This window comes from Procambarus clarkii, chromosome 37 (genome assembly GCF_040958095.1).
Source record: "Procambarus clarkii isolate CNS0578487 chromosome 37, FALCON_Pclarkii_2.0, whole genome shotgun sequence".
NCBI lineage: Eukaryota > Metazoa > Arthropoda > Malacostraca > Decapoda > Cambaridae > Procambarus > Procambarus clarkii.
Genome location: NC_091186.1, coordinates 4920935 through 4946336, shown reverse-complemented (window position 1 = coordinate 4946336; position 25402 = coordinate 4920935). Strand labels below are relative to the sequence as shown.

Genomic DNA, 25402 nt, shown 5'->3' with positions numbered 1-25402 from the left:
TATGCAATAGGTGTTAAAAGGGTCGGTATCATGCTGCACTGTGCAAGTGTACTAAATTAAAATATGGAAGTTCAGGATGATAGATAGACATTCCACCAAAGTACTGTGCTGCAAGGTGCGAGAAAACTACTGTATATAATCAGCAAAATCTAAAGTTAATGCAACATTGCCCACTGCACAACTTCTAATCAAGAACAAAGGAACCAAGATTACCCCACGCGGGTAATGAAGGGTCCCAGAAAACCTTTGTCACACAGGAAGTAGCAGATAGCTAAAACTAAAACCTGTAACACAGGTAAAATTCAATCTTTCAGGGTTCATGATAAACAGAGAGCCCCAAGACTACACAGTAGTCCAGCCACTAGTACGCCTAGGCGGTTATGTCCGACCTGTACAGGCCATAGTGGTTGACCAAATCCCGTTTGACCTGTTAATGGTCTAGGGAAAACAAGCAGATTCCTTCAAGAAAGGGAAGTCAAATTGGCTGATAACAAGATAATGTCTTACCACCTCGCCGATGTGTGTATACTTGTAGGGGGCAGACTATTACTACCAGTTTAATACTGGACAAACCAAATATCAGGGAATGAACCTGTTAAGGTCAGCAGGAGGCCATCTACTCACAGATACAGTCTTAAACCTACAGAAGCCTATGCCTGCTAACCATCAGTACTGCTAGTAAAACGAATTTATCAGCTGAATATAAATTTCCAGCGCCCCAGCATAAAGGAGAATACAGCTGACTATATATATCAAAGATTGAGTTTGGTATAGTTAGGATTAGCCAAGGTGAATAATGGGCCTCAGTGGATAATCAGTGGCCAGTAGCCTAAAACAGCTACAAGTCATAGCGACCAAAGCCACTGATCCCACTGCAGTCCCAGAACCATACTTGACTGTAATAACTGACCACTCTGTTCTCTAAGCTAATAAAATACAATAAAGCTAGAACACCTTGCACCCAATGAATTTAGTGGGGAAAGTGAAGTCACAAAGAAGCTTCCCACAACTGCAAATCCCTACAAGGACAATAGTCCAGTACAAGCTAACGCACAAGGTCAGCCAACCATTACAATAAAATGCCTTAGGGTAGGTCTTCAGAGGAGAAGACCGCAGCTATAAATACCTTAGGGTAAGTCTTCAAATGAGAAGACCGCAGCTAAAATACCTTAAGGTAAGTCTTCGAAGGAGAAGACCACAGTTAAAATGCCTTAGAATAGGTCTTCTAAGGAGAAGACCGAAATCACGCAGAGTCTCTCAGGACCAGGATCTCCGTAAACCACTTGATGAAAATTTCACCTGCAGGGATGCATCAGTTTTGTTTGGTGCTACTTGTTTTTCCTCGTTTCTGCCTTAGCAACCTTAGATACGTCTTTGAAGAAGAACCTTAGCACAGACCAAATTGAAAACTCGCAAAAGCCTGTAAGTGAATACTTACCAGAGGACTATCGGTAGCGAAACAAATAGGACGGGATGATCCGTTACCAAGTACCTTCCAAGAAAGATTGATTGCAGTAAAAACTGATCCATTTATCTTAAACAACCTGAAGTTCTCACAAGAGAATCAACTCAAAACAAACGAGCAGGCCCCACTGCTCATAGATTAGCTAGGGTGGCACCACTGAAGGAAACGGTAAATTGCCACAATTAGCATTAACCTTCTGTTTGGGTAGGCATTAGGGAAATTAGTTGAGGTCAGCAGAATACAAGCTGAGTCTGTACTCACTACAGAAATACAGCTGACTATATTCACAGAGTCTAATTGCAATATCCATTTATCCATTACAGTTCAATATCCATTACAGTTGAAGATGAGTTAGTGAGTCTTCAGTGAGAGAATGTGCTGTCTCAGGCCTAGCCCTGTGGCAGCGGTCAGGATCTCTAATTTTGATTCATATATATGTTAAATTTTTTGTCCTGTTTGAACTTTAAGATAATATATCATCTTTGAAGAAAGTATTTTGAGAAATAATATCAAGGTGAGCTGGCAATCCTGGTCTGTTGGTCTACACAAGTATTCCGTTCATCTCACACCTTCCATCCTGTAGGCTGTCTACCAGCTGGCTGCCACACCTGCTACCAGCTGGCTGCCACACCTGCTACCAGCTGGCTGCCACACCTGCTACCAGCTGGCTGCCACACCTGCTACCAGCTGGCTGCCACAGCTGCTACCAGCTGGCTGCCACACCTGCTACCAGCTGGCTGCCACAGCCGCTACCAGCTGGCTGCCACAGCTGCTACCAGCTGGCTGCCACAGCTGCTACCAGCTGGCTGCCACAGCTGCTACCAGCTGGCTGCCACACCTGCTACCAGCTGGCTGCCACAGCTGCTACCAGCTGGCTGCCACACCTGCTACCAGCTGGCTGCCACAGCCGCTACCAGCTGGCTGCCACACCTGCTACCAGCTGGCTGCCACAGCTGCTACCAGCTGGCTGCCACAGCTGCTACCAGCTGGCTGCCACACCTGCTACCAGCTGGCTGCCACAGCTGCTACCAGCTGGCTGCCACACCTGCTACCAGCTGGCTGCCACAGCCGCTACCAGCTGGCTGCCACACCTGCTACCAACTGGCTGCCACAGCTGCTACCAGCTGGCTGCCACACCTGCTACCAGCTGGCTGCCACAGCTGCTACCAGCTGGCTGCCACACCTGCTACCAGCTGTCTGCCACAGCCGCTACCAGCTGGCTGCAACACCTGCTACCAGCTGGCTGCCACACCTGCTACCAGCTGGCTGCCACACCTGCTACCAGCTGGCTGCCACACCTGCTACCAGCTGGCTGCCACACCTGCTACCAGCTGGCTGCCACACCTGCTACCAGCTGGCTGCCACAGCTGCTACCAGCTGGCTGCCACAGCTGCTACCAGCTGGCTGCCACAGCTGCTACCGCCTGCCGCCACTATCCGCCACAGCCCGCCACAACGGCCACCACCACAACAGAGTCACCGGCGCTGCAGTACTCACGCCGCCGTCACAACCGACTCCGCCGCCGTCACAGCCGCCTCTGCCGTCACAGCCGCCTCTGCCGTCACAGCCGCCTCTGCCGTCACAGCCGCCTCTGCCGTCACAGCCGCCTCTGCCGTCACAGCCGCCTCTGCCGTCACAGCCGCCTCTGCCGTCACAACCGCCTCTGCCGTCACAGCCGCCTCTGCCGTCACAGCCGCCTCTGCCGTCACAGCCGCCTCCGCCGTTACAGCCGCCTCTCCCGTCACAGCCGCCTCTGCCGTCACAGCCGCCTCTGCCGTCACAGCCGCCTCCGCCGTCACAGCCGCCTCTGCCGTCACAGCCGCCTCTGCCGTCACAGCCACCTCTGCCGTCACAGCCGCCTCTGCCGTCACAGCCGCCTCTGCCGTCACAGCCGCCTCCGCCGTCACAGCCGCCTCTGCCGTCACAGCCGCCTCAGCCGTCACAGCCTCCTCTGCCGTCACAGCCGCCTCTGCCGTCACAGCCGCCTCTGCCGTCACAGCCGCCTCTGCCGTCACAGCCGCCTCTGCCGTCACAGCCGCCTCTGCCGTCACTGCTGCCGCCGCCGTCACAGCCGCCTCTGCCGTCACAGCCGCCTCTGCCGTCACAGCCGCCTCTGCCGTCACAGCTGCCGCCGCCGTCACAGCCGCCTCTGCCGTCACAGCCGCCTCTGCCGTCACAGCCGCCTCTGCCGTCACAGCCGCCTCTGCCGTCACAGCTGCCTTTGCCGTCACAGCCGCCTCTGCCGTCACAGCCGCCTCTGCCGTCACAGCCGCCTCTGCCGTCACAGCCGCCTCTGCCGTCACAGCTGCCTCTGCCATCACAGCCGCCTCTGCCGTCACAGCCGCCTCTGCCGTCACAGCCGCCTCTGCCGTCACAGCCGCCTCTGCCGTCACAGCCCCCTCTGCCGTCACAGCCACCTCTGCCGTCACAGCTGCCGCCGCCGTCACAGCCGCCTCTGCCGTCACAGCCGCCTCTGCCGTCACAGCCGCCTCTGCCGTCACAGCCGCCTCTGCCGTCACAGCCGCCTCTGCCGTCACAGCCGCCTCTGCCGTCACAGCCGCCTCCGCCGTCACAGCCGCCTCTTCCGTCACAGCCGCCTCTGCCGTCACAGCCGCCTCTGCCGTCACAGCCGCCTCTGCCGTCACAGCCGCCTCTGCCGTCACAGCCGCCTCCGCCGTCACAGCCGCCTCCGCCGTCACAGCCGCCTCCGTCGTCACAGCCGCCTCTGCCGTCACAGCCGCCTCTGCCGTCACAGCCGCCTCTGCCGTCACAGCCGCCTCTGCCGTCACAGCCGCCTCTGCCGTCACAGCCGCCTCCGCCGTCACAGCCGCCTCTGCCGTCACAGCTGCCGCCGCCGTCACAGCCGCCTCTGCCGTCACAGCCGCCTCTGCCGTCACAGCCGCCTCTGCCGTCACAGCCGCCTCCGCCGTCACAGCCGCCTCCGCCGTCACAGCCGCCTCTGCCGTCACAGCCGCCTCTGCCGTCACAGCCGCCTCTGCCGTCACAGCCGCCTCTGCCGTCACAGCCGCCTCTGCCGTCACAGCCGCCTCCGCCGTCACAGCCGCCTCCGCCGTCACAGCCGCCTCTGCCGTCACAGCCGCCTCTGCCGTCACAGCCGCCTCTGCCGTCACAGCAGCCTCTGCCGTCACAGCCGCCTCTGCCGTCACAGCCGCCTCTGCCGTCACAGCCGCCTCTGCCGTCACAGCCACCTCTGCCGTCACAGCCGCCTCTGCCGACACAGCCGCCTCTGCCGTCACAGCCGCCTCTGCCGTCACAGCCGCCTCTGCCGTCACAGCCGCCTCCGCCGTCACAGCCGCCTCTGCCGTCACAGCCGCCTCTGCCGTCACAGCCGCCTCTGCCGTCACAGCCGCCTCTGCCGTCACAGCCGCCTCTGCCGTCACAGCCGCCTCTGCCGTCACAGGCCGCCTCCGCCGTCACAGCCGCCTCCGCCGTCACAGCCGCCTCCGCCGTCACAGCCGCCTCTGCCGTCACAGCCGCCTCTGCCGTCACAGCCGCCTCTGCCGTCGCAGCCGCCTCTGCCGTCACAGCAGCCTCTGCCGTCACAGCCGCCTCTGCCGTCACAGCCGCCTCTGCCGTCACAGCCGCCTCTGCCGTCACAGCCGCCTCTGCCGTCACAGCCTCCTCTGCCGTCACAGCCGTCACAGCCGCCTCTGCCGTCACAGCCGCCTCTGCCGTCACAGCTGCCGCCGCCGTCACAGCCGCCTCTGCCGTCACAGCCGCCTCTGCCGTCACAGCCGCCTCTGCCGTCAGAGCCGCCTCCGCCGTCACAGCCGCCTCTGCCGTCACAGCCGCCTCTGCCGTCACAGCCGCCTCTGCCGTCACAGCCGCCTCCGCCGTCACAGCCGCCTCTGCCGTCACAGCCGCCTCTGCCGTCACAGCCGCCTCTGCCGTCACAGCTGCCGCCGCCGTCACAGCCGCCTCTGCCGTCACAGCCGCCTCTGCCGTCACAGCCGCCTCTGCCGTCACAGCTGCCTCTGCCGTCACAGCCGCCTCTGCCGTCACAGCCGCCACAGCCACCTCCGCCGCCTCTGCCGTCAAAGCCGCCTCTGCCGTCACAGCCGCCTCTGCCGTCACAGCCGCCTCTGCCGTCACAGCCGCCTCTGCCGTCGCAGCCGCCTCTGCCGTCGCAGCCGCCTCTGCCGTCACAGCCGCCTCTGCCGTCACAGCCGCCTCCGCCGTCACAGCCGCCTCTGCCGTCACAGCCGCCTCCGCCGTCGAAGCCGCCTCTGCCGTCACAGCCGCCGCCGTCACAGCCGCCTCTGCCGTCACAGCCACCTCTGCCGTCACAGCCGCCTCTGCCGTCACAGCCGCCTCTGCCGTCACAGCCGCCTCCGCCGTCACAGCCGCCTCTGCCGTCACAGCCACCTCTGCCGTCACAGCCGCCTCCGCCGTCACAGCCGCCTCAGCCGTCACAGCCTCCTCTGCCGTCACAGCCGCCTCTGCCGTCACAGCCGCCTCTGCCGTCACAGCCGCCTCTGCCGTCACAGCCGCCTCTGCCGTCACAGCCGCCTCTGCCGTCACAGCTGCCGCCGCTGTCACAGCCGCCTCTGCCGTCACAGCCGCCTCTGCCGTCACAGCCGCCTCTGCCGTCACAGCCGCCTTTGCCGTCACAGCCGCCTCTGCCGTCACAGCCGCCTCTGCTGTTACAGCCGCCTCTGCCGTCACAGCCGCCTCTGCCGTCACAGCCGCCTCTGCCGTCACAGCTGCCGCCGCCGTCACAGCCGCCTCTGCCGTCACAGCCGCCTCTGCCGTCACAGCCGCCTCTGCCGTCACAGCTGCCGCCGCCGTCACAGCCGCCTCTGCCGTCACAGCCGCCTCTGCCGTCACAGCCGCCTCTGCCGTCACAGCTGCCTCTGCCGTCACAGCCGCCTCTGCCGTCACAGCCGTCACAGCCACCTCCGCCGCCTCTGCCGTCACAGCCGCCTCTGCCGTCACAGCCGCCTCCGCCGTCACAGCCGCCTTCGCCGTCACAGCCGCCTCCGCCGTCACAGCCGCCTCTGCCGTCACAGCCGCCTCTGCCGTCACAGCCGCCTCCGCCGTCTCAGCCGTCTCTGCCGTCACAGCCGCCTCTGCCGTCACAGCCGCCTCTGTCGTCACAGCCGCCTCTGCCGTCACAGCCGCCTCTGCCGTCACAGCCGCCTCTGCCGTCACAGCCGCCTCTGCCGTCACAGCCGCCTCTGCCGTCACAGCCGCCTCTGCCGTCACAGCCGCCTCTGCCGTCACAGCCGCCTCTGCCGTCACAGCTGCCGCCGCCGTCACAGCCGCCTCTGCCGTCACAGCCGCCTCTGCCGTCACAGCCGTCTCTGCCGTCACAGCTGCCTTTGCCGTCACAGCCGCCTCTGCCGTCACAGCCGCCTCTGCCGTCACAGCCGCCTCTGCCGTCACAGCCGCCTCTGCCGTCACAGCCGCCTCTGCCGTCACAGCCCCCTCTGCCGTCACAGCCACCTCTGCCGTCACAGCCGCCTCTGCCGTCACAGCCGCCTCCGCCGTCACAGCCGCCTCTTCCGTCACAGCCGCCTCTGCCGTCACAGCCGCCTCTGCCGTCACAGCCGCCTCTGCCGTCACAGCCGCCTCTGCCGTCACAGCCGCCTCTGCCGTCACAGCCGCCTCTGCCGTCACAGCTGCCGCCGCCGTCACAGCCGCCTCTGCCGTCACAGCCGCCTCTGCCGTCACAGCCGCCTCTGCCGTCACAGCTGCCTCTGCCGTCACAGCCGCCTCTGCCGTCACAGCCGTCACAGCCACCTCCGCCGCCTCTGCCGTCACAGCCGCCTCTGCCGTCACAGCCGCCTCCGCCGTCACAGCCGCCTTCGCCGTCACAGCCGCCTCCGGCCGTCACAGCCGCCTCTGCCGTCACAGCCGCCTCTGCCGTCACAGCCGCCTCCGCCGTCTCAGCCGTCTCTGCCGTCACAGCCGCCTCTGCCGTCACAGCCGCCTCTGTCGTCACAGCCGCCTCTGCCGTCACAGCTGCCTCTGCCGTCACAGCCGCCTCTGCCGTCACAGCCGCCTCTGCCGTCACAGCCGCCTCTGCCGTCACAGCCGCCTCTGCCGTCACAGCCGCCTCTGCCGTCACAGCCGCCTCTGCCGTCACAGCCGTCACAGCCGCCTCTGCCGTCACAGCCGCCTCTGCCGTCACAGCTGCCGCCGCCGTCACAGCCGCCTCTGCCGTCACAGCCGCCTCTGCCGTCACAGCCGTCTCTGCCGTCACAGCTGCCTTTGCCGTCACAGCCGCCTCTGCCGTCACAGCCGCCTCTGCCGTCACAGCCGCCTCTGCCGTCACAGCCGCCTCTGCCGTCACAGCCGCTCTGCCGTCACAGCCCCCTCTGCCGTCACAGCCACCTCTGCCGTCACAGCCGCCTCTGCCGTCACAGCCGCCTCCGCCGTCACAGCCGCCTCTTCCGTCACAGCCGCCTCTGCCGTCACAGCCGCCTCTGCCGTCACAGCCGCCTCTGCCGTCACAGCCGCCTCTGCCGTCACAGCCGCCTCCGCCGTCACAGCCGCCTCTTCCGTCACAGCCGCCTCTGCCGTCACAGCCGCCTCTGCCGTCACAGCCGCCTCTGCCGTCACAGCCGCCTCTGCCGTCACAGCCGCCTCTGCCGTCACAGCCGCCTCTGCCGTCACAGCCCCCTCTGCCGTCACAGCCACCTCTGCCGTCACAGCCGCCTCTGCCGTCACAGCCGCCTCCGCCGTCACAGCCGCCTCTTCCGTCACAGCCGCCTCTGCCGTCACAGCCGCCTCTGCCGTCACAGCCGCCTCTGCCGTCACAGCCGCCTCTGCCGTCACAGCCGCCTCTGCCGTCACAGCCGCCTCTGCCGTCACAGCCACCTCTGCCGTCACAGCTGCCGCCGCCGTCACAGCCGCCTCTGCCGTCACAGCCGCCTCTGCCGTCACAGCCGCCTCTGCCGTCACAGCCGCCTCTGCCGTCACAGCTGCCTCTGCCGTCACAGCCGCCTCTGCCGTCACAGCCGTCACAGCCACCTCCGCCGCCTCTGCCGTCACAGCCGCCTCTGCCGTCACAGCCGCCTCCGCCGTCACAGCCGCCTTCGCCGTCACAGCCGCCTCCGCCGTCACAGCCGCCTCTGCCGTCACAGCCGCCTCTGCCGTCACAGCCGCCTCCGCCGTCTCAGCCGTCTCTGCCGTCACAGCCGCCTCTGCCGTCACAGCCGCCTCTGCCGTCACAGCCGCCTCTGCCGTCACAGCCGCCTCTGCCGTCACAGCCGCCTCTGCCGTCACAGCCGCCTCTGCCGTCACAGCCGCCTCTGCCGTCACAGCCGCCTCTGCCGTCACAGCCGCCTCTGCCGTCACAAGCCTCCTCTGCCGTCACAGCCGTCACAGCCGCCTCTGCGTCACAGCCGCCTCTGCCGTCACAGCTGCCGCCGCCGTCACAGCCGCCTCTGCCGTCACAGCCGCCTCTGCCGTCAGAGCCGCCTCCGCCGTCACAGCCGCCTCTGCCGTCACAGCCGCCTCTGCCGTCACAGCCGCCTCTGCCGTCACAGCCGCCTCCGCCGTCACAGCCGCCTCTGCCGTCACAGCCGCCTCTGCCGTCACAGCTGCCGCCGCCGTCACAGCCGCCTCTGCCGTCACAGCCCGCCTCTGCCGTCACAGCCGCCTCTGCCGTCACAGCCGCCTCTGCCGTCACAGCTGCCGCCGCCGTCACAGCCGCCTCTGCCGTCACAGCCGCCTCTGCCGTCACAGCCGCCTCTGCCGTCACAGCTGCCTCTGCCGTCACAGCCGCCTCTGCCGTCACAGCCTCTGCCGTCACAGCCGCCTCTGCCGTCACAGCCGCCTCTGCCGTCACAGCCGCCTCTGCCGTCACAGCCGCCTCTGCCGTCGCAGCCGCCTCTGCCGTCGCAGCCGCCTCTGCCGTCGCAGCCGCCTCTGCCGTCACAGCCGCGTCTGCCGTCACAGCCGCCTCCGCCGTCACAGCCGCCTCTGCCGTCACAGCCGCCTCCGCCGTCACAGCCGCCTCTGCCGTCACAGCCGCCGCCGTCACAGCCGCCTCTGCCGTCACAGCCACCTCTGCCGTCACAGCCGCCTCTGCCGTCACAGCCGCCTCTGCCGTCACAGCCGCCTCTGCCGTCACAGCCGCCTCCGCCGTCACAGCCGCCTCTGCCGTCACAGCCACCTTTCCGTCACAGCCGCCTCCGCCGTCACAGCCGCCTCTGCCGTCACAGCCACCTCTGCCGTCACAGCCGCCTCCGCCGTCACAGCCGCCTCAGCCGTCACAGCCTCCTCTGCCGTCACAGCCGCCTCTGCCGTCACAGCCGCCTCTGCCGTCACAGCCGCCTCTGCCGTCACAGCCGCCTTTGCCGTCACAGCCGCCTCTGCCGTCACAGCTGCCTCTGCTGTCACAGCCGCCTCTGCCGTCACAGCCGCCTCTGCCGTCACAGCCGCCTCTGCCGTCACAGCCGCCTCTGCCGTCACAGCCGCCTTTGCCGTCACAGCCGCCTCTGCCGTCACAGCTGCCTCTGCCGTCACAGCCGCCTCTGCCGTCACAGCCGTCACAGCCACCTCCGCCGCCTCTGCCGTCACAGACGCCTCTGCCGTCACAGCTGCCTCTGCCGTCACAGCCGCCTCTGCCGTCACAGCCGTCACAGCCACCTCCGCCGCCTCTGCCGTCACAGCCGCCTCTGCCGTCACAGCCGCCTCTGCCGTCACAGCCGCCTCTGCCGTCACAGCTGCCTCTGCCGTCACAGCCGCCTCTGCCGTCACAGCCGCCTCTGCCGTCACAGCCGCCTCTGCCGACACAGCCGCCTCTGCCGTCACAGCCGCCTCTGCCGTCACAGCCGCCTCTGCCGTCACAGCCGCCTCTGCCGTCACAGCCGCCTCTGCCGTCACAGCCGCCTCTGCCGTCACAGCCGCCTCTGCCGTCACAGCCGCCTCTGCCGTCACAGCCGCCTCTGCCGTCACAGCCGCCTCTGCCGTCACAGCCGCCTCCTGCCGTCACAGCCGCCTCCGCCGTCACAGCCGCCTCCGCCGTCACAGCCGCCTCTGCCGTCACAGCCGCCTCTGCCGTCACAGCCGCCTCTGCCGTCACAGCCGCCTCTGCCGTCACAGCCGCCTCTGCCGTCACAGCCGCCTCTGCCGTCACAGCCGCCTCTGCCGTCACAGCCGCCTCTGCCGTCACAGCCTCCTCTGCCGTCACAGCCGTCACAGCCGCCTCTGCCGTCACAGCCGCCTCTGCCGTCACAGCCTGCCTCCTGCCGTCACAGCCGCCTCTGCCGTCACAGCCGCCTCTGCCGTCACAGCCGCCTCCTGCCGTCACAGCCGCCTCTGCCGTCACAGCCGCCTCTGCCGTCACAGCCGCCTCTGCCGTCACAGCCGCCTCCGCCGTCACAGCCGCCTCTGCCGTCACAGCCGCCTCTGCCGTCACAGCTGCCGCCTGCCGTCACAGCCGCCTCTGCCGTCACAGCCGCCTCTGCCGTCACAGCCGCCTCTGCCGTCACAGCCGCCTCTGCCGTCACAGCTGCCGCCGCCGTCACAGCCGCCTCTGCCGTCACAGCCGCCTCTGCCGTCACAGCCGCCTCTGCCGTCACAGCGCCTCTGCCGTCACAGCCGCCTCTGCCGTCACAGCCGCCACAGCCACCTCCGCCGCCTCTGCCGTCAAAGCCGCCTCTGCCGTCACAGCCGCCTCTGCCGTCACAGCCGCCTCTGCCGTCACAGCCGCCTCTGCCGTCGCAGCCGCCTCTGCCGTCGCAGCCGCCTCTGCCGTCACAGCCGCCTCTGCCGTCACAGCCGCCTCCGCCGTCACAGCCGCCTCTGCCGTCACAGCCGCCTCCTGCCGTCACAGCCGCCTCTGCCGTCACAGCCGCCTCGCCGTCACAGCCGCCTCTGCCGTCACAGCCGCCTCTGCCGTCACAGCCGCCTCTGCCGTCACAGCCGCCTCTGCCGTCACAGCCGCCTCCTGCCGTCACAGCCGCCTCTGCCGTCACAGCCGCCTCTGCCGTCACAGCCGCCTCTGCCGTCACAGCCGCCTCTGCCGTCACAGCCTGCCTCTGCCGTCACAGCCGCCTCTGCCGTCACAGCCGCCTCTGCCGTCACAGCCGCCTCTGCCGTCACAGCCGCCTCTGCCGTCACAGCCGCCTCTGCCGTCACAGCTGCCGCCGCCGTCACAGCCGCCTCTGCCGTCACAGCCGCCTCTGCCGTCACAGCCGCCTCTGCCGTCACAGCCGCCTCTGCCGTCACAGCCGCCTCTGCCGTCACAGCCGCCTCTGCCGTCACAGCCGCCTCTGCCGTCACAGCCGCCTCTGCCGTCACAGCCGCCTCTGCCGTCACAGCTGCCGCCTGCCGTCACAGCCGCCTCTGCCGTCACAGCCGCCTCTGCCGTCACAGCCGCCTCTGCCGTCACAGCTGCCGCGCCGTCACAGCCGCCTCTGCCGTCACAGCCGCCTCTGCCGTCACAGCCGCCTCTGCCGTCACAGCTGCCTCTGCCGTCACAGCCGCCTCTGCCGTCACAGCCGTCACAGCCACCTCCGCCGCCTCTGCCGTCACAGCCGCCTCTGCCGTCACAGCCGCCTCCGCCGTCACAGCCGCCTTCGCCGTCACAGCCGCCTCCGCCGTCACAGCCGCCTCTGCCGTCACAGCCGCCTCTGCCGTCACAGCCGCCTCCGCCGTCTCAGCCGTCTCTGCCGTCACAGCCGCCTCTGCCGTCACAGCCGCCTCTGTCGTCACAGCCGCCTCTGCCGTCACAGCCGCCTCTGCCGTCACAGCCGCCTCTGCCGTCACAGCCGCCTCTGCCGTCACAGCCGCCTCTGCCGTCACAGCCGCCTCTGCCGTCACAGCCGCCTCTGCCGTCACAGCCGCCTCTGCCGTCACAGCTGCCGCCGCCGTCACAGCCGCCTCTGCCGTCACAGCCGCCTCTGCCGTCACAGCCGTCTCTGCCGTCACAGCTGCCTTTGCCGTCACAGCCGCCTCTGCCGTCACAGCCGCCTCTGCCGTCACAGCCGCCTCTGCCGTCACAGCCGCCTCTGCCGTCACAGCCGCCTCTGCCGTCACAGCCCCCTCTGCCGTCACAGCCACCTCTGCCGTCACAGCCGCCTCTGCCGTCACAGCCGCCTCCGCCGTCACAGCCGCCTCTTCCGTCACAGCCGCCTCTGCCGTCACAGCCGCCTCTGCCGTCACAGCCGCCTCTGCCGTCACAGCCGCCTCTGCCGTCACAGCCGCCTCTGCCGTCACAGCCGCCTCTGCCGTCACAGCTGCCGCCGCCGTCACAGCCGCCTCTGCCGTCACAGCCGCCTCTGCCGTCACAGCCGCCTCTGCCGTCACAGCTGCCTCTGCCGTCACAGCCGCCTCTGCCGTCACAGCCGTCACAGCCACCTCCGCCGCCTCTGCCGTCACAGCCGCCTCTGCCGTCACAGCCGCCTCCGCCGTCACAGCCGCCTTCGCCGTCACAGCCGCCTCCGGCGTCACAGCCGCCTCTGCCGTCACAGCCGCCTCTGCCGTCACAGCCGCCTCCGCCGTCTCAGCCGTCTCTGCCGTCACAGCCGCCTCTGCCGTCACAGCCGCCTCTGTCGTCACAGCCGCCTCTGCCGTCACAGCTGCCTCTGCCGTCACAGCCGCCTCTGCCGTCACAGCCGCCTCTGCCGTCACAGCCGCCTCTGCCGTCACAGCCGCCTCTGCCGTCACAGCCGCCTCTGCCGTCACAGCCGCCTCTGCCGTCACAGCCGCCTCTGCCGTCACAGCTGCCGCCGCCGTCACAGCCGCCTCTGCCGTCACAGCCGCCTCTGCCGTCACAGCCGTCTCTGCCGTCACAGCTGCCTTTGCCGTCACAGCCGCCTCTGCCGTCACAGCCGCCTCTGCCGTCACAGCCGCCTCTGCCGTCACAGCCGCCTCTGCCGTCACAGCCGCCTCTGCCGTCACAGCCCCCTCTGCCGTCACAGCCACCTCTGCCGTCACAGCCGCCTCTGCCGTCACAGCCGCCTCCGCCGTCACAGCCGCCTCTTCCGTCACAGCCGCCTCTGCCGTCACAGCCGCCTCTGCCGTCACAGCCGCCTCTGCCGTCACAGCCGCCTCTGCCGTCACAGCCGCCTCCGCCGTCACAGCCGCCTCTTCCGTCACAGCCGCCTCTGCCGTCACAGCCGCCTCTGCCGTCACAGCCGCCTCTGCCGTCACAGCCGCCTCTGCCGTCACAGCCGCCTCTGCCGTCACAGCCCCCTCTGCCGTCACAGCCACCTCTGCCGTCACAGCCGCCTCTGCCGTCACAGCCGCCTCCGCCGTCACAGCCGCCTTTTCCGTCACAGCCGCCTCTGCCGTCACAGCCGCCTCTGCCGTCACAGCCGCCTCTGCCGTCACAGCCGCCTCTGCCGTCACAGCCGCCTCTGCCGTCACAGCCGCCTCTGCCGTCACAGCCACCTCTGCCGTCACAGCTGCCGCCGCCGTCACAGCCGCCTCTGCCGTCACAGCCGCCTCTGCCGTCACAGCCGCCTCTGCCGTCACAGCCGCCTCTGCCGTCACAGCTGCCTCTGCCGTCACAGCCGCCTCTGCCGTCACAGCCGTCACAGCCACCTCCGCCGCCTCTGCCGTCACAGCCGCCTCTGCCGTCACAGCCGCCTCCGCCGTCACAGCCGCCTTCGCCGTCACAGCCGCCTCCGCCGTCACAGCCGCCTCTGCCGTCACAGCCGCCTCTGCCGTCACAGCCGCCTCCGCCGTCTCAGCCGTCCTCTGCCGTCACAGCCGCCTCTGCCGTCACAGCCGCCTCTGTCGTCACAGCCGCCTCTGCCGTCACAGCTGCCTCTGCCGTCACAGCCGCCTCTGCCGTCACAGCCGCCTCTGCCGTCACAGCCGCCTCTGCCGTCACAGCCGCCTCTGCCGTCACAGCCGCCTCTGCCGTCACAGCCGCCTCTGCCGTCACAGCCGCCTCTGCCGTCACAGCCGTCACAGCCGCCTCTGCCGTCACAGCCGCCTCTGCCGTCACAGCTGCCGCCGCCGTCACAGCCGCCTCTGCCGTCACAGCCGCCTCTGCCGTCAGAGCCGCCTCCGCCGTCACAGCCGCCTCTGCCGTCACAGCCGCCTCTGCCGTCACAGCCGCCTCTGCCGTCACAGCCGCCTCCGCCGTCACAGCCGCCTCTGCCGTCACAGCCGCCTCTGCCGTCACAGCTGCCGCCGCCGTCACAGCCGCCTCTGCCGTCACAGCCGCCTCTGCCGTCAAAGCCGCCTCTGCCGTCACAGCTGCCTCTGCCGTCACAGCCGCCTCTGCCGTCACAGCCGTCACAGCCACCTCCGCCGCCTCTGCCGTCACAGCCGCCTCTGCCGTCACAGCCGCCTCTGCCGTCACAGCCGCCTCTGCCGTCACAGCCGCCTCTGCCGTCGCAGCCGCCTCTGCCGTCGCAGCCGCCTCTGCCGTCGCAGCCGCCTCTGCCGTCACAGCCGCGTCTGCCGTCACAGCCGCCTCCGCCGTCACAGCCGCCTCTGCCGTCACAGCCGCCTCCGCCGTCACAGCCGCCTCTGCCGTCACAGCCGCCGCCGTCACAGCCGCCTCTGCCGTCACAGCCACCTCTGCCGTCACAGCCGCCTCTGCCGTCACAGCCGCCTCTGCCGTCACAGCCGCCTCTGCCGTCACAGCCGCCTCCGCCGTCACAGCCGCCTCTGCCGTCACAGCCACCTTTTCCGTCACAGCCGCCTCCGCCGTCACAGCCGCCTCTGCCGTCACAGCCACCTCTGCCGTCACAGCCGCCTCCGCCGTCACAGCCGCCTCAGCCGTCACAGCCTCCTCTGCCGTCACAGCCGCCTCTGCCGTCACAGCCGCCTCTGCCGTCACAGCCGCCTCTGCCGTCACAGCCGCCTTTGCCGTCACAGCCGCCTCTGCCGTCACAGCTGCCTCTGCTGTCACAGCCGCCTCTGCCGTCACAGCCGCCTCTGCCGTCACAGCCGCCTCTGCCGTCACAGCCGCCTCTGCCGTCACAGCCGCCTTTGCCGTCACAGCCGCCTCTGCCGTCACAGCTGCCTCTGCCGTCACAGCCGCCTCTGCCGTCACAGCCGTCACAGCCACCTCCGCCGCCTCTGCCGTCACAGACGCCTCTGCCGTCACAGCTGCCTCTGCCGTCACAGCCGCCTCTGCCGTCACAGCCGTCACAGCCACCTCCGCCGCCTCTGCCGTCACAGCCGCCTCTGCCGTCACAGCCGCCTCTGCCGTCACAGCCGCCTCTGCCGTCACAGCCGCCTCTGCCGTCACAGCTGCCTCTGCCGTCACAGCCGCCTCTGCCGTCACAGCCGCCTCTGCCGTCACAGCCGCCTCTGCCGACACAGCCGCCTCTGCCGTCACAGCCGCCTCTGCCGTCACAGCCGCCTCTGCCGTCACAGCCGCCTCCGCCGTCACAGCCGCCTCTGCCGTCACAGCCGCCTCTGCCGTCACAGCCGCCTCTGCCGTCACAGCCGCCTCTGCCGTCACAGCCGCCTCTGCCGTCACAGCCGCCTCTGCCGTCACAGCCGCCTCCGCCGTCACAGCCGCCTCCGCCGTCACAGCCGCCTCCGCCGTCACAGCCGCCTCTGCCGTCACAGCCGCCTCTGCCGTCACAGCCGCCTCTGCCGTCACAGCCGCCTCTGCCGTCACAGCAGCCTCTGCCGTCACAGCCGCCTCTGCCGTCACAGCCGCCTCTGCCGTCACAGCCGCCTCTGCCGTCACAGCCTCCTCTGCCGTCACAGCCGTCACAGCCGCCTCTGCCGTCACAGCCGCCTCTGCCGTCACAGCTGCCGCCGCCGTCACAGCCGCCTCTGCCGTCACAGCCGCCTCTGCCGTCAGAGCCGCCTCCGCCGTCACAGCCGCCTCTGCCGTCACAGCCGCCTCTGCCGTCACAGCCGCCTCTGCCGTCACAGCCGCCTCCGCCGTCACAGCCGCCTCTGCCGTCACAGCCGCCTCTGCCGTCACAGCTGCCGCCGCCGTCACAGCCGCCTCTGCCGTCACAGCCGCCTCTGCCGTCAAAGCCGCCTCTGCCGTCACAGCTGCCTCTGCCGTCACAGCCGCCTCTGCCGTCACAGCCGTCACAGCCACCTCCGCCGCCTCTGCCGTCACAGCCGCCTCTGCCGTCACAGCCGCCTCTGCCGTCACAGCCGCCTCTGCCGTCACAGCCGCCTCTGCCGTCGCAGCCGCCTCTGCCGTCGCAGCCGCCTCTGCCGTCGCAGCCGCCTCTGCCGTCACAGCCGCGTCTGCCGTCACAGCCGCCTCCGCCGTCACAGCCGCCTCTGCCGTCACAGCCGCCTCCGCCGTCACAGCCGCCTCTGCCGTCACAGCCGCCGCCGTCACAGCCGCCTCTGCCGTCACAGCCACCTCTGCCGTCACAGCCGCCTCTGCCGTCACAGCCGCCTCTGCCGTCACAGCCGCCTCTGCCGTCACAGCCGCCTCCGCCGTCACAGCCGCCTCTGCCGTCACAGCCACCTTTTCCGTCACAGCCGCCTCCGCCGTCACAGCCGCCTCTGCCGTCACAGCCACCTCTGCCGTCACAGCCGCCTCCGCCGTCACAGCCGCCTCAGCCGTCACAGCCTCCTCTGCCGTCACAGCCGCCTCTGCCGTCACAGCCGCCTCTGCCGTCACAGCCGCCTCTGCCGTCACAGCCGCCTCTGCCGTCACAGCCGCCTCTGCCGTCACAGCCGCCTTTGCCGTCACAGCCGCCTCTGCCGTCACAGCCGTCTCTGCCGTCACAGCCGCCTCTGCCGTCACAGCCGCCTCTGCCGTCACAGCCGCCTCTGCCGTCACAGCTGCCGCCGCCGTCACAGCCGCCTCTGCCGTCACAGCCGCCTCTGCCGTCACAGCCGCCTCTGCCGTCACAGCTGCCTCTGCCGTCACAGCCGCCTCTGCCGTCACAGCCGTCACAGCCACCTCCGCCGCCTCTGCCGTCACAGCCGCCTCTGCCGTCACAGCTGCCTCTGCCGTCACAGCCGCCTCTGCCGTCACAGCCACCTCCGCCGCCTCTGCCGTCACAGCCGCCTCTGCCGTCACAGCCGCCTCTGCCGTCACAGCCGCCTCTGCCGTCACAGCCGCCTCTGCCGTCACAGCTGCCTCTGCCGTCACAGCCTCCTTTGCCGTCACAGCCGTCACAGCCGGCTCTGCCGTCACAGCCGCCTCTGCCGTCACAGCTGCCGCCGCCGTCACAGCCGCCTCTGCCGTCACAGCCGCCTCTGCCGTCAGAGCCGCCTCCGCCTACACAGCCGCCTCTGCCGTCACAGCCGCCTCTGCCGTCACAGCCGCCTCTGCCGTCACAGCCGCCTCCGCCGTCACAGCCGCCTCTGCCGTCACAGCCGCCTCTGCCGTCACAGCTGCCTCTGCCGTCACAGCCGCCTCTGCCGTCACAGCCGCCTCTGCCGTCACAGCCGCCTCTGCCGTCACAGCTGCCTCTGCCGTCACAGCCGCCTCTGCCGTCACAGCCGTCACAGCCACCTCCGCCGCCTCTGCCGTCACAGCCGCCTCTGCCGTCACAGCCGCCTCTGCCGTCACAGCCGCCTCTGCCGTCACAGCCGCCTCAGCCGTCGCAGCCGCCTCTGCCGTCGCAGCCGCCTCTGCCGTCGCAGCCGCCTCTGCCGTCACAGCCGCCTCTGCCGTCACAGCCGCCTCCGCCGTCACAGCCGCCTCTGCCGTCACAGCCGCCGCCGTCACAGCCGCCTCTGCCGTCACAGCCACCTCTGCCGTCACCGCCGCCTCTGCCGTCACAGCCGCCTCTGCCGTCACAGCCGCCTCCGCCGTCACAGCCGCCTCTGCCGTCACAGCCACCTCTGCCATCACAGCCGCCTCCGCCGTCACAGCCGCCTCAGCCGTCACAGCCTCCTCTGCCGTCACAGCCGCCTCTGCCGTCACAGCCGCCTCTGCCGTCACAGCCGCCTCTGCCGTCACAGCCGCCTCTGCCGTCACAGCCGCCTCTGCCGTCACAGCTGCCGCCGCTGTCACAGCCGCCTCTGCCGTCACAGCCGCCTCTGCCGTCACAGCCGCCTCTGCCGTCACAGCCGCCTCTGCCGTCACAGCCGCCTTTGCCGTCACAGCCGCCTCTGCCGTCACTGCCGTCTCTGCCGTCACAGCCGCCTCTGCCGTCACAGCCGCCTCTGCCGTCACAGCCGCCTCTGCCGTCACAGCTGCCGCCGCCGTCACAGCCGCCTCTGCCGTCACAGCCGCCTCTGCCGTCACAGCCGCCTCTGCCGTCACAGCTGCCTCTGCCGTCACAGCCGCCTCTGCCGTCACAGCCGTCACAGCCACCTCCGCCGCCTCTGCCGTCACAGCCGCCTCTGCCGTCACAGATGCCTCTGCCGTCACAGCCGCCTCTGCCGTCACAGCCGCCTTTGCCGTCACAGCCGCCGCCGCCGTCACAGCCGCCTCCGCTGTCACAGCCGCCTCTGCCGTCACAGCCGCCTCTCCCGTCACAGCCGCCTCTGCCGTCACAGCCGCCTTTGCCGTCACAGCCGCCTCTGCCGTCACAGCCACCTCTGCCGTCACAGCCGCCGCCGCCGTCACAGCTGCCGCCGCCGTCACAGCCGCCTCTGCCGTCACAGCCGCCTCTGCCGTCACAGCCGCCTCTGCCGTCACAGCCGCCTCTGCCGTCACAGCTGCCTCTGCCGTCACAGCCGCCTCTGCCGTCACAGCCGTCACAGCCACCTCCGCCGCCTCTGCCGTCACAGCCGCCTCTGCCGTCACAGCTGCCTCTGCCGTCACAGCCGCCTCTGCCGTCACAGCCGCCTTTGCCCTTACAGCCGCCGCCGCCGTCACAGCCGCCTCCGCCGTCACAGCCGCCTCTGCCGTCACAGCCGCCTCTCCCGTCACAGCCGCCTCTGCCGTCACAGCAGCCTTTGCCGTCACAGCCGCCTCTGCCGTCACAGCCGCCTCTGCCGTCACAGCCGCCTCTGCCGTCACAGCCGCCTCTGCCGTCACAGCCGCCTCTGCCGTCACAGCCACCTCTGCCGTCACAGCCGCCGCCGCCGTCACAGCTGCCGCCGCCGTCACAGCCGCCTCTGCCGTCACAGCCGCCTCTGCCGTCACAGCCGCCTCTGCCGTCACAGCCGCCTCTGCCGTCACAGCCGCCGCCGCCGTCACAGCCGCCTCTGCCGTCACAGCCGCCTCTGCCGTCAAAGCCGCCTCTGCCGTCACAGCCGCCTCTGCCGTCAAAGCCGCCTCTGCCGTCACAGCCACCTCTGCCGTCACCGCCGCCTCTGCCGTCACAGCCGCCTCTGCCGTTACAGCCGCCTCTGCCGTCACAGCAGCCTCTGCCGTCACAGCCGCCTCTGCCGTCACAGCCGCCTCTGCCGACAACGCCGCCTCTGCCGTCACAGCCGCCTCTGCCGTCACAGCCGCCTCTGCCGTCACAGCCGCCTCCGGTGTCACAGCCGCCTCTGCCGTCACAGCCGCCTCTGCCGTCACAGCCGCCTCTGCCGTCACAGCCGCCTCTGCCGTCACAGCTGCCTCTGCCGTCACAGCCGCCTCTGCCGTCACAGCCGCCTCCGCCGTCACAGCCGCCTCCGCCGTCACAGCCGCCTCCGCCGTCACAGCCGCCTCTGCCGTCACAGCCGCCTCTGCCGTCACAGCCACCTCTGCCGTCACAGCCGCCTCTGCCATCACAGCAGCCTCTGCCGTCACAGCCGCCTCTGCCGTCACAGCCGCCTCTGCCGTCACAGCTGCCGCCGCCGTCACAGCCGCCTCTGCCGTCACAGCCGCCTCTGCCGTCACAGCCGCCTCTGCCGTCACAGCCGCCTCCGCCGTCACAGCCGCCTCTGCCGTCACAGCCGCCTCCGCCGTCACAGCCGCCTCCGCCGTCACAGCCGCCTCTGCCGTCACAGCCGCCTCTGCCGTCACAGCCGCCTCTGCCGTCACAGCTGCCGCCGCCGTCACAGCCGCCTCTGCCGTCACAGCCGCCTCTGCCGTCACAGCCGCCTCTGCCGTCACAGCTGCCTCTGCCGTCACAGCCGCCTCTGCCGTCACAGCCACCTCCGCCGCCTCTGCCGTCACAGCCGCCTCTGCCGTCACAGCCGCCTCTGCCTTCACAGCCGCCTCTGCCGTCACAGCCGCCTCTTCCGTCACAGCCGCCTCTGCCGTCGCAGCCGCCTCTGCCGTCGCAGCCGCCTCTGCCGTCGCAGCCGCCTCTGCCGTCACAGCCGCCTCTGCCGTCACAGCCGCCTCCGCCGTCACAGCCGCCTCTGCCGTCACAGCCGCCTCCGCCGTCACAGCCGCCTCTGCCGTCACAGCCACCTCTGCCGTCACAGCCGCCTCTGCCGTCACAGCCGCCTCTGCCGTCACAGCCGCCTCTGCCGTCACAGCCGTTACAGCCGCCTCTGCCGTCACAGCCACCTCTGCCGTCACAGCCGCCTCCGCCGTCACAGCCGCCTCAGCCGTCACAGCCTCCTCTGCCGTCACAGCCGCCTCTGCCGTCACAGCCGCCTCTGCCGTCACAGCCGCCTCTGCCGTCACAGCCGCCTCTGCCGTCACAGCTGCCGCCGCCGTCACAGCCGCCTCTGCCGTCACAGCCGCCTCTGCCGTCACAGCCGCCTCTGCCGTCACAGCCGCCTCTGCCGTCATAGCTGCCTCTGCCGTCACAGCCGCCTCTGCCGTCACAGCCGTCACAGCCACCTCCGCCGCCTCTGCCGTCACAGCCGCCTCTGCCGTCACAGCCGCCTCTGCCGTCACAGCCGCCTCTGCCGTCACAGCCGCCTCTGCCGTCGCAGCCGCCTCTGCCGTCACAGCCGCCTCCGCCGTCACAGCCGCCTCCGCCGTCACAGCCGCCTCCGCCGTCACAGCCGCCTCTGCCGTCACAGCCGCCTCTGCCGTCACAGCCGCCTCCGCCGTCCTCAGCCGCCTCTGCCGTCACAGCCGCCTCTGCCGTCCACAGCCGCCTCTGCCGTCACAGCCGCCTCTGCCGTCACAGCCGCCTCCGCCGTCACAGCCGCCTCTGCCGTCACAGCCGCCTCTGCCGTCACAGCCGCCTCTGCCGTCACAGCCGCCTCCGCCGTCACAGCCGTCTCTGCCGTCACAGCCGCCTCTGCCGTCACAGCCGCCTCTGCCGTCACAGCCGCCTCTGCCGTCACAGCCGCCTCTGCCGTCGCAGCCGCCTCTGCCGTCGCAGCCGCCTCTGCCGTCACAGCCGCCTCTGCCGTCACAGCCGCCTTTGCCGTCACAGCCGCCTCTGCCGTCACAGCCGCCTCTGCCGTCACAGCCGCCTCTGCCGTCACAGCCGCCTCTGCCGTCACAGCCGCCTCCGCCGTCTCAGCCGCCTCTGCCGTCACAGCCGCCTCTGCCGTCACAGCCGCCTCTGCCGTCACAGCCGCCTCTGCCGTCACAGCCGCCTCCGCCGTCACAGCCGTCTCTGCCGTCACTGCCGCCTCTGCCGTCACAGCCGCCTCTGCCGTCACAGCCGCCTCTGCCGTCACAGCTGCCTCTGCCGTCACAGCCGCCTCTGCCGTCACAGCCGTCACAGCCACCTCCGCCGCCTCTGCCGTCACAGCCGCCTCTGCCGTCACAGCTGCCTCTGTCGTCACAGCCGCCTCTGCCGTCACAGCCGCCTTTGCCGTCACAGCCGCCGCCGCCGCCGTCACAGCCGCCTCCGCCGTCACAGCCGCCTCTGCCGTCACAGCCGCCTCTCCCGTCACAGCCGCCTCTGCCGTCACAGCCGCCTTTGCCGTCACAGCCGCCTCTGCCGTCACAGCCACCTCTGCCGTCACAGCCGCCGCCGCCGTCACAGCTGCCGCCGCCGTCACAGCCGCCTCTGCCGTCACAGCCGCCTCTGCCGTCACAGCCGCCTCTGCCGTCACAGCTGCCTCTGCCGTCACAGCCGCCTCTGCCGTCACAGCCACCTCCGCCGCCTCTGCCGTCACAGCCGCCTCTGCCGTCACAGCTGCATCTGCCGTCACAGCCACCTCTGCCGTCACAGCCGCCTTTGCCGTCACAGCCGCCTTTGCCGTCACAGCCGCCTCCGCAGTCACAGCCGCCTCTGCCGTCACAGCCGCCTCTCCCGTCACAGCCGCCTCTGCCGTCACAGCCGCCTTTGCCGTCACAGCCGCCTCTGCTGTCACAGCCGCCTCTGCCGTCACAGCCACCTCTGCCGTCACAGCCGCCTCTACCGTCACAGCCGCCTCTGCCGTCACAGCCACCTCTGCCGTCACAGCCGCCGCCGTCACAGCTGCCGCCGCCGTCACAGCCGCCTCTGCCGTCACAGCCGCCTCTGCCGTCACAGCCGCCTCTGCCGTCACAGCCGCCTCTGCCGTCACAGCCGCCGCCGCCGTCACAGCCGCCTCCGCCGTCACAGCCGCCTCTGCCGTCACAGCCGCCTCTGCCGTCAAAGCCGCCTCTGCCGTCACAGCCGCCTCTGCCGTCACAGCCGCCTCTGCCGTCACAGCCGCCTCCGCCGTCACAGCCGCCTCCGCCGTCACAGCCGCCTCCGCCGTCACAGCCGCCTCTGCCGTCACAGCCGCCTCTGCCGTCACAGCCGCCTCTGCCGTTACAGCCGCCTCTGCCGTCACAGCAGCCTCTGCCGTCACAGCCGCCTCTGCCGTCACAGCCGCCTCTGCTGACAACGCCGCCTCTGCCGTCACAGCCGCCTCTGCCGTCACAGCCGCCTCTGCCGTCACAGCCGCCTCCGGTGTCACAGCCGCCTCTGCCGTCACAGCCGCCTCTGCCGTCACAGCCGCCTCTGCCGTCACAGCCGCCTCTGCCGTCACAGCCGCCTCCGCCGTCACAGCCGCCTCTGCCGTCACAGCCGCCTCCGCCGTCACAGCCGCCTCTGCCGTCACAGCCGCCGCCGTCACAGCCGCCTCTGCCGTCACAGCCACCTCTGCCGTCACAGCCGCCTCTGCCGTCACAGCCGCCTCTGCCGTCACAGCCGTTACAGCCGCCTCTGCCGTCACAGCCACCTCTGCCGTCACAGCTGCCTCCGCCGTCACAGCCGCCTCAGCCGTCACAGCCTCCTCTGCCGTCACAGCCGCCTCTGCCGTCACAGCCGCCTCTGCCGTCACAGCCGCCTCTGCCGTCACAGCCGCCTCTGCCGTCACAGCTGCCGCCGCCGTCACAGCCGCCTCTGCCGTCACAGCCGCCTCTGCCGTCACAGCCGCCTTTGCCGTCACAGCCGCCTCTGCCGTCACAGCCGCCTCTGCCGTCACAGCCGCCTCTGCCGTCACAGCCGCCTCTGCCGTCACAGCCGCCTCTGCCGTCACAGCTGCCGCCGCCGTCACAGCCGCCTCTGCCGTCACAGCCGCCTCTGCCGTCACAGCCGCCTCTGCCGTCACAGCTGCCTCTGCCGTCACAGCCGCCTCTGCCGTCACAGCCACCTCCGCCGCCTCTGCCGTCACAGCCGCCTCTGCCGTCACAGCCGCCTCTGCCGTCACAGCCGCCTCTGCCGTCACAGCCGCCTCTGCCGTCACAGCCGCCTCCGCCGTCACAGCCGCCTCCGCCGTCACAGCCGCCTCTGCCGTCACAGCCGCCTCTGCCGTCACAGCCGCCTCTGCCGACAACGCCGCCTCTGCCGTCACAGCCGCCTCTGCCGTCACAGCCGCCTCTGCCGTCACAGCCGCCTCCGGTGTCACAGCCGCCTTTGCCGTCACAGCCGCCTATGCCGTCACAGCCGCCTCTGCCGTCACAGCCGCCTCTGCCGTCACAGCCGCCTCTGCCGTCACAGCCGCCTCCGCCGTCTCAGCCGCCTCTGCCGACACAGCCGCCTCTGCCGTCACAGCCGCCTCTGCCGTCACAGCCGCCTCTGCCGTCACAGCCGCCTCCGCCGTCACAGCCGTCTCTGCCGTCACAGCCGCCTCTGCCGTCACAGCCGCCTCTGCCGTCACAGCCGCCTCTGCCGTCACAGCTGCCTCTGCCGTCACAGCCGCCTCTGCCGTCACAGCCGTCACAGCCACCTCCGCCGCCTCTGCCGTCACAGCCGCCTCTGCCGTCACAGCTGCCTCTGTCGTCACAGCCGCCTCTGCCGTCACAGCCGCCTATGCCGTCACAGCCGCCGCCGCCGTCACAGCCGCCTCCGCCGTCACAGCCGCCTCTGCCGTCACAGCCGCCTCTCCCGTCACAGCCGCCTCTGCCGTCACAGCCGCCTTTGCCGTCACAGCCGCCTCTGCCGTCACAGCCACCTCTGCCGTCACAGCCGCCGCCTCCGTCACAGCTGCCGCCGCCGTCACAGCCGCCTCTGCCGTCACAGCCGCCTCTGCCGTCACAGCCGCCTCTGCCGTCACAGCTGCCTCTGCCGTCACAGCCGCCTCTGCCGTCACAGCCGTCACAGCCACCTCCGCCGCCTCTGCCGTCACAGCCGCCTCTGCCGTCACAGCTGCATCTGCCGTCACAGCCGCCTCTGCCGTCACAGCCGCCTTTGCCGTCACAGCCGCCGCCGCCGTCACAGCCGCCTCCGCCGTCACAGCCGCCTCTGCCGTCACAGCCGCCTCTCCCGTCACAGCCGCCTCTGCCGTCACAGCCGCCTTTGCCGTCACAGCCGCCTCTGCCGTCACAGCCGCCTCTGCCGTCACAGCCACCTCTGCCGTCACAGCCGCCTCTACCGTCACAGCCGCCTCTGCCGTCACAGCCACCTCTGCCGTCACAGCCGCCGCCGCCGTCACAGCTGCCGCCGCCGTCACAGCCGCCTCTGCCGTCACAGCCGCCTCTGCCGTCACAGCCGCCTCTGCCGTCACAGCCGCCTCTGCCGTCACAGCCGCCTCTGCCGTCACAGCCGCCTCCGCCGTCACAGCCGCCTCTGCCGTCACAGCCGCCTCTGCCGTCAAAGCCGCCTCTGCCGTCACAGCCGCCTCTGCCGTCACAGCCGCCTCTGCCGTCACAGCCGCCTCCGCCGTCACAGCCGCCTCCGCCGTCACAGCCGCCTCCGCCGTCACAGCCGCCTCTGCCGTCACAGCCGCCTCTGCCGTCACAGCCGCCTCTGCCGTTACAGCCGCCTCTGCCGTCACAGCAGCCTCTGCCGTCACAGCCGCCTCTGCCGTCACAGCCGCCTCTGCTGACAACGCCGCCTCTGCCGTCAC

At 69.5% G+C, this 25402-nt stretch overlaps 1 protein-coding gene across 1 annotated transcript in view; it reads right to left on the bottom strand.

Moving 5' to 3' along the window:
- Positions 1 to 209: 209 nt before the first annotated feature.
- The window catches only part of LOC138372064 (pneumococcal serine-rich repeat protein-like), a 28420-nt gene continuing 3227 nt past the window's right edge, over positions 210 to 25402 (bottom strand). Inside the window, exons 2-13 of the mRNA XM_069337248.1 lie at positions 24479 to 24708; positions 21671 to 21985; positions 18855 to 19100; positions 18036 to 18416; positions 13919 to 14143; positions 12731 to 13024; positions 11885 to 12178; positions 9638 to 9895; positions 8393 to 8686; positions 6314 to 6607; positions 5828 to 6085; positions 210 to 284 (exon numbers count right to left, since the gene is read on the bottom strand). Coding sequence (XP_069193349.1) covers positions 210 to 284; positions 5828 to 6085; positions 6314 to 6607; positions 8393 to 8686; positions 9638 to 9895; positions 11885 to 12178; positions 12731 to 13024; positions 13919 to 14143; positions 18036 to 18416; positions 18855 to 19100; positions 21671 to 21985; positions 24479 to 24708 — 3164 coding nt within the window. The remainder of the gene's footprint in view (positions 285 to 5827; positions 6086 to 6313; positions 6608 to 8392; positions 8687 to 9637; positions 9896 to 11884; positions 12179 to 12730; positions 13025 to 13918; positions 14144 to 18035; positions 18417 to 18854; positions 19101 to 21670; positions 21986 to 24478; positions 24709 to 25402) is intronic.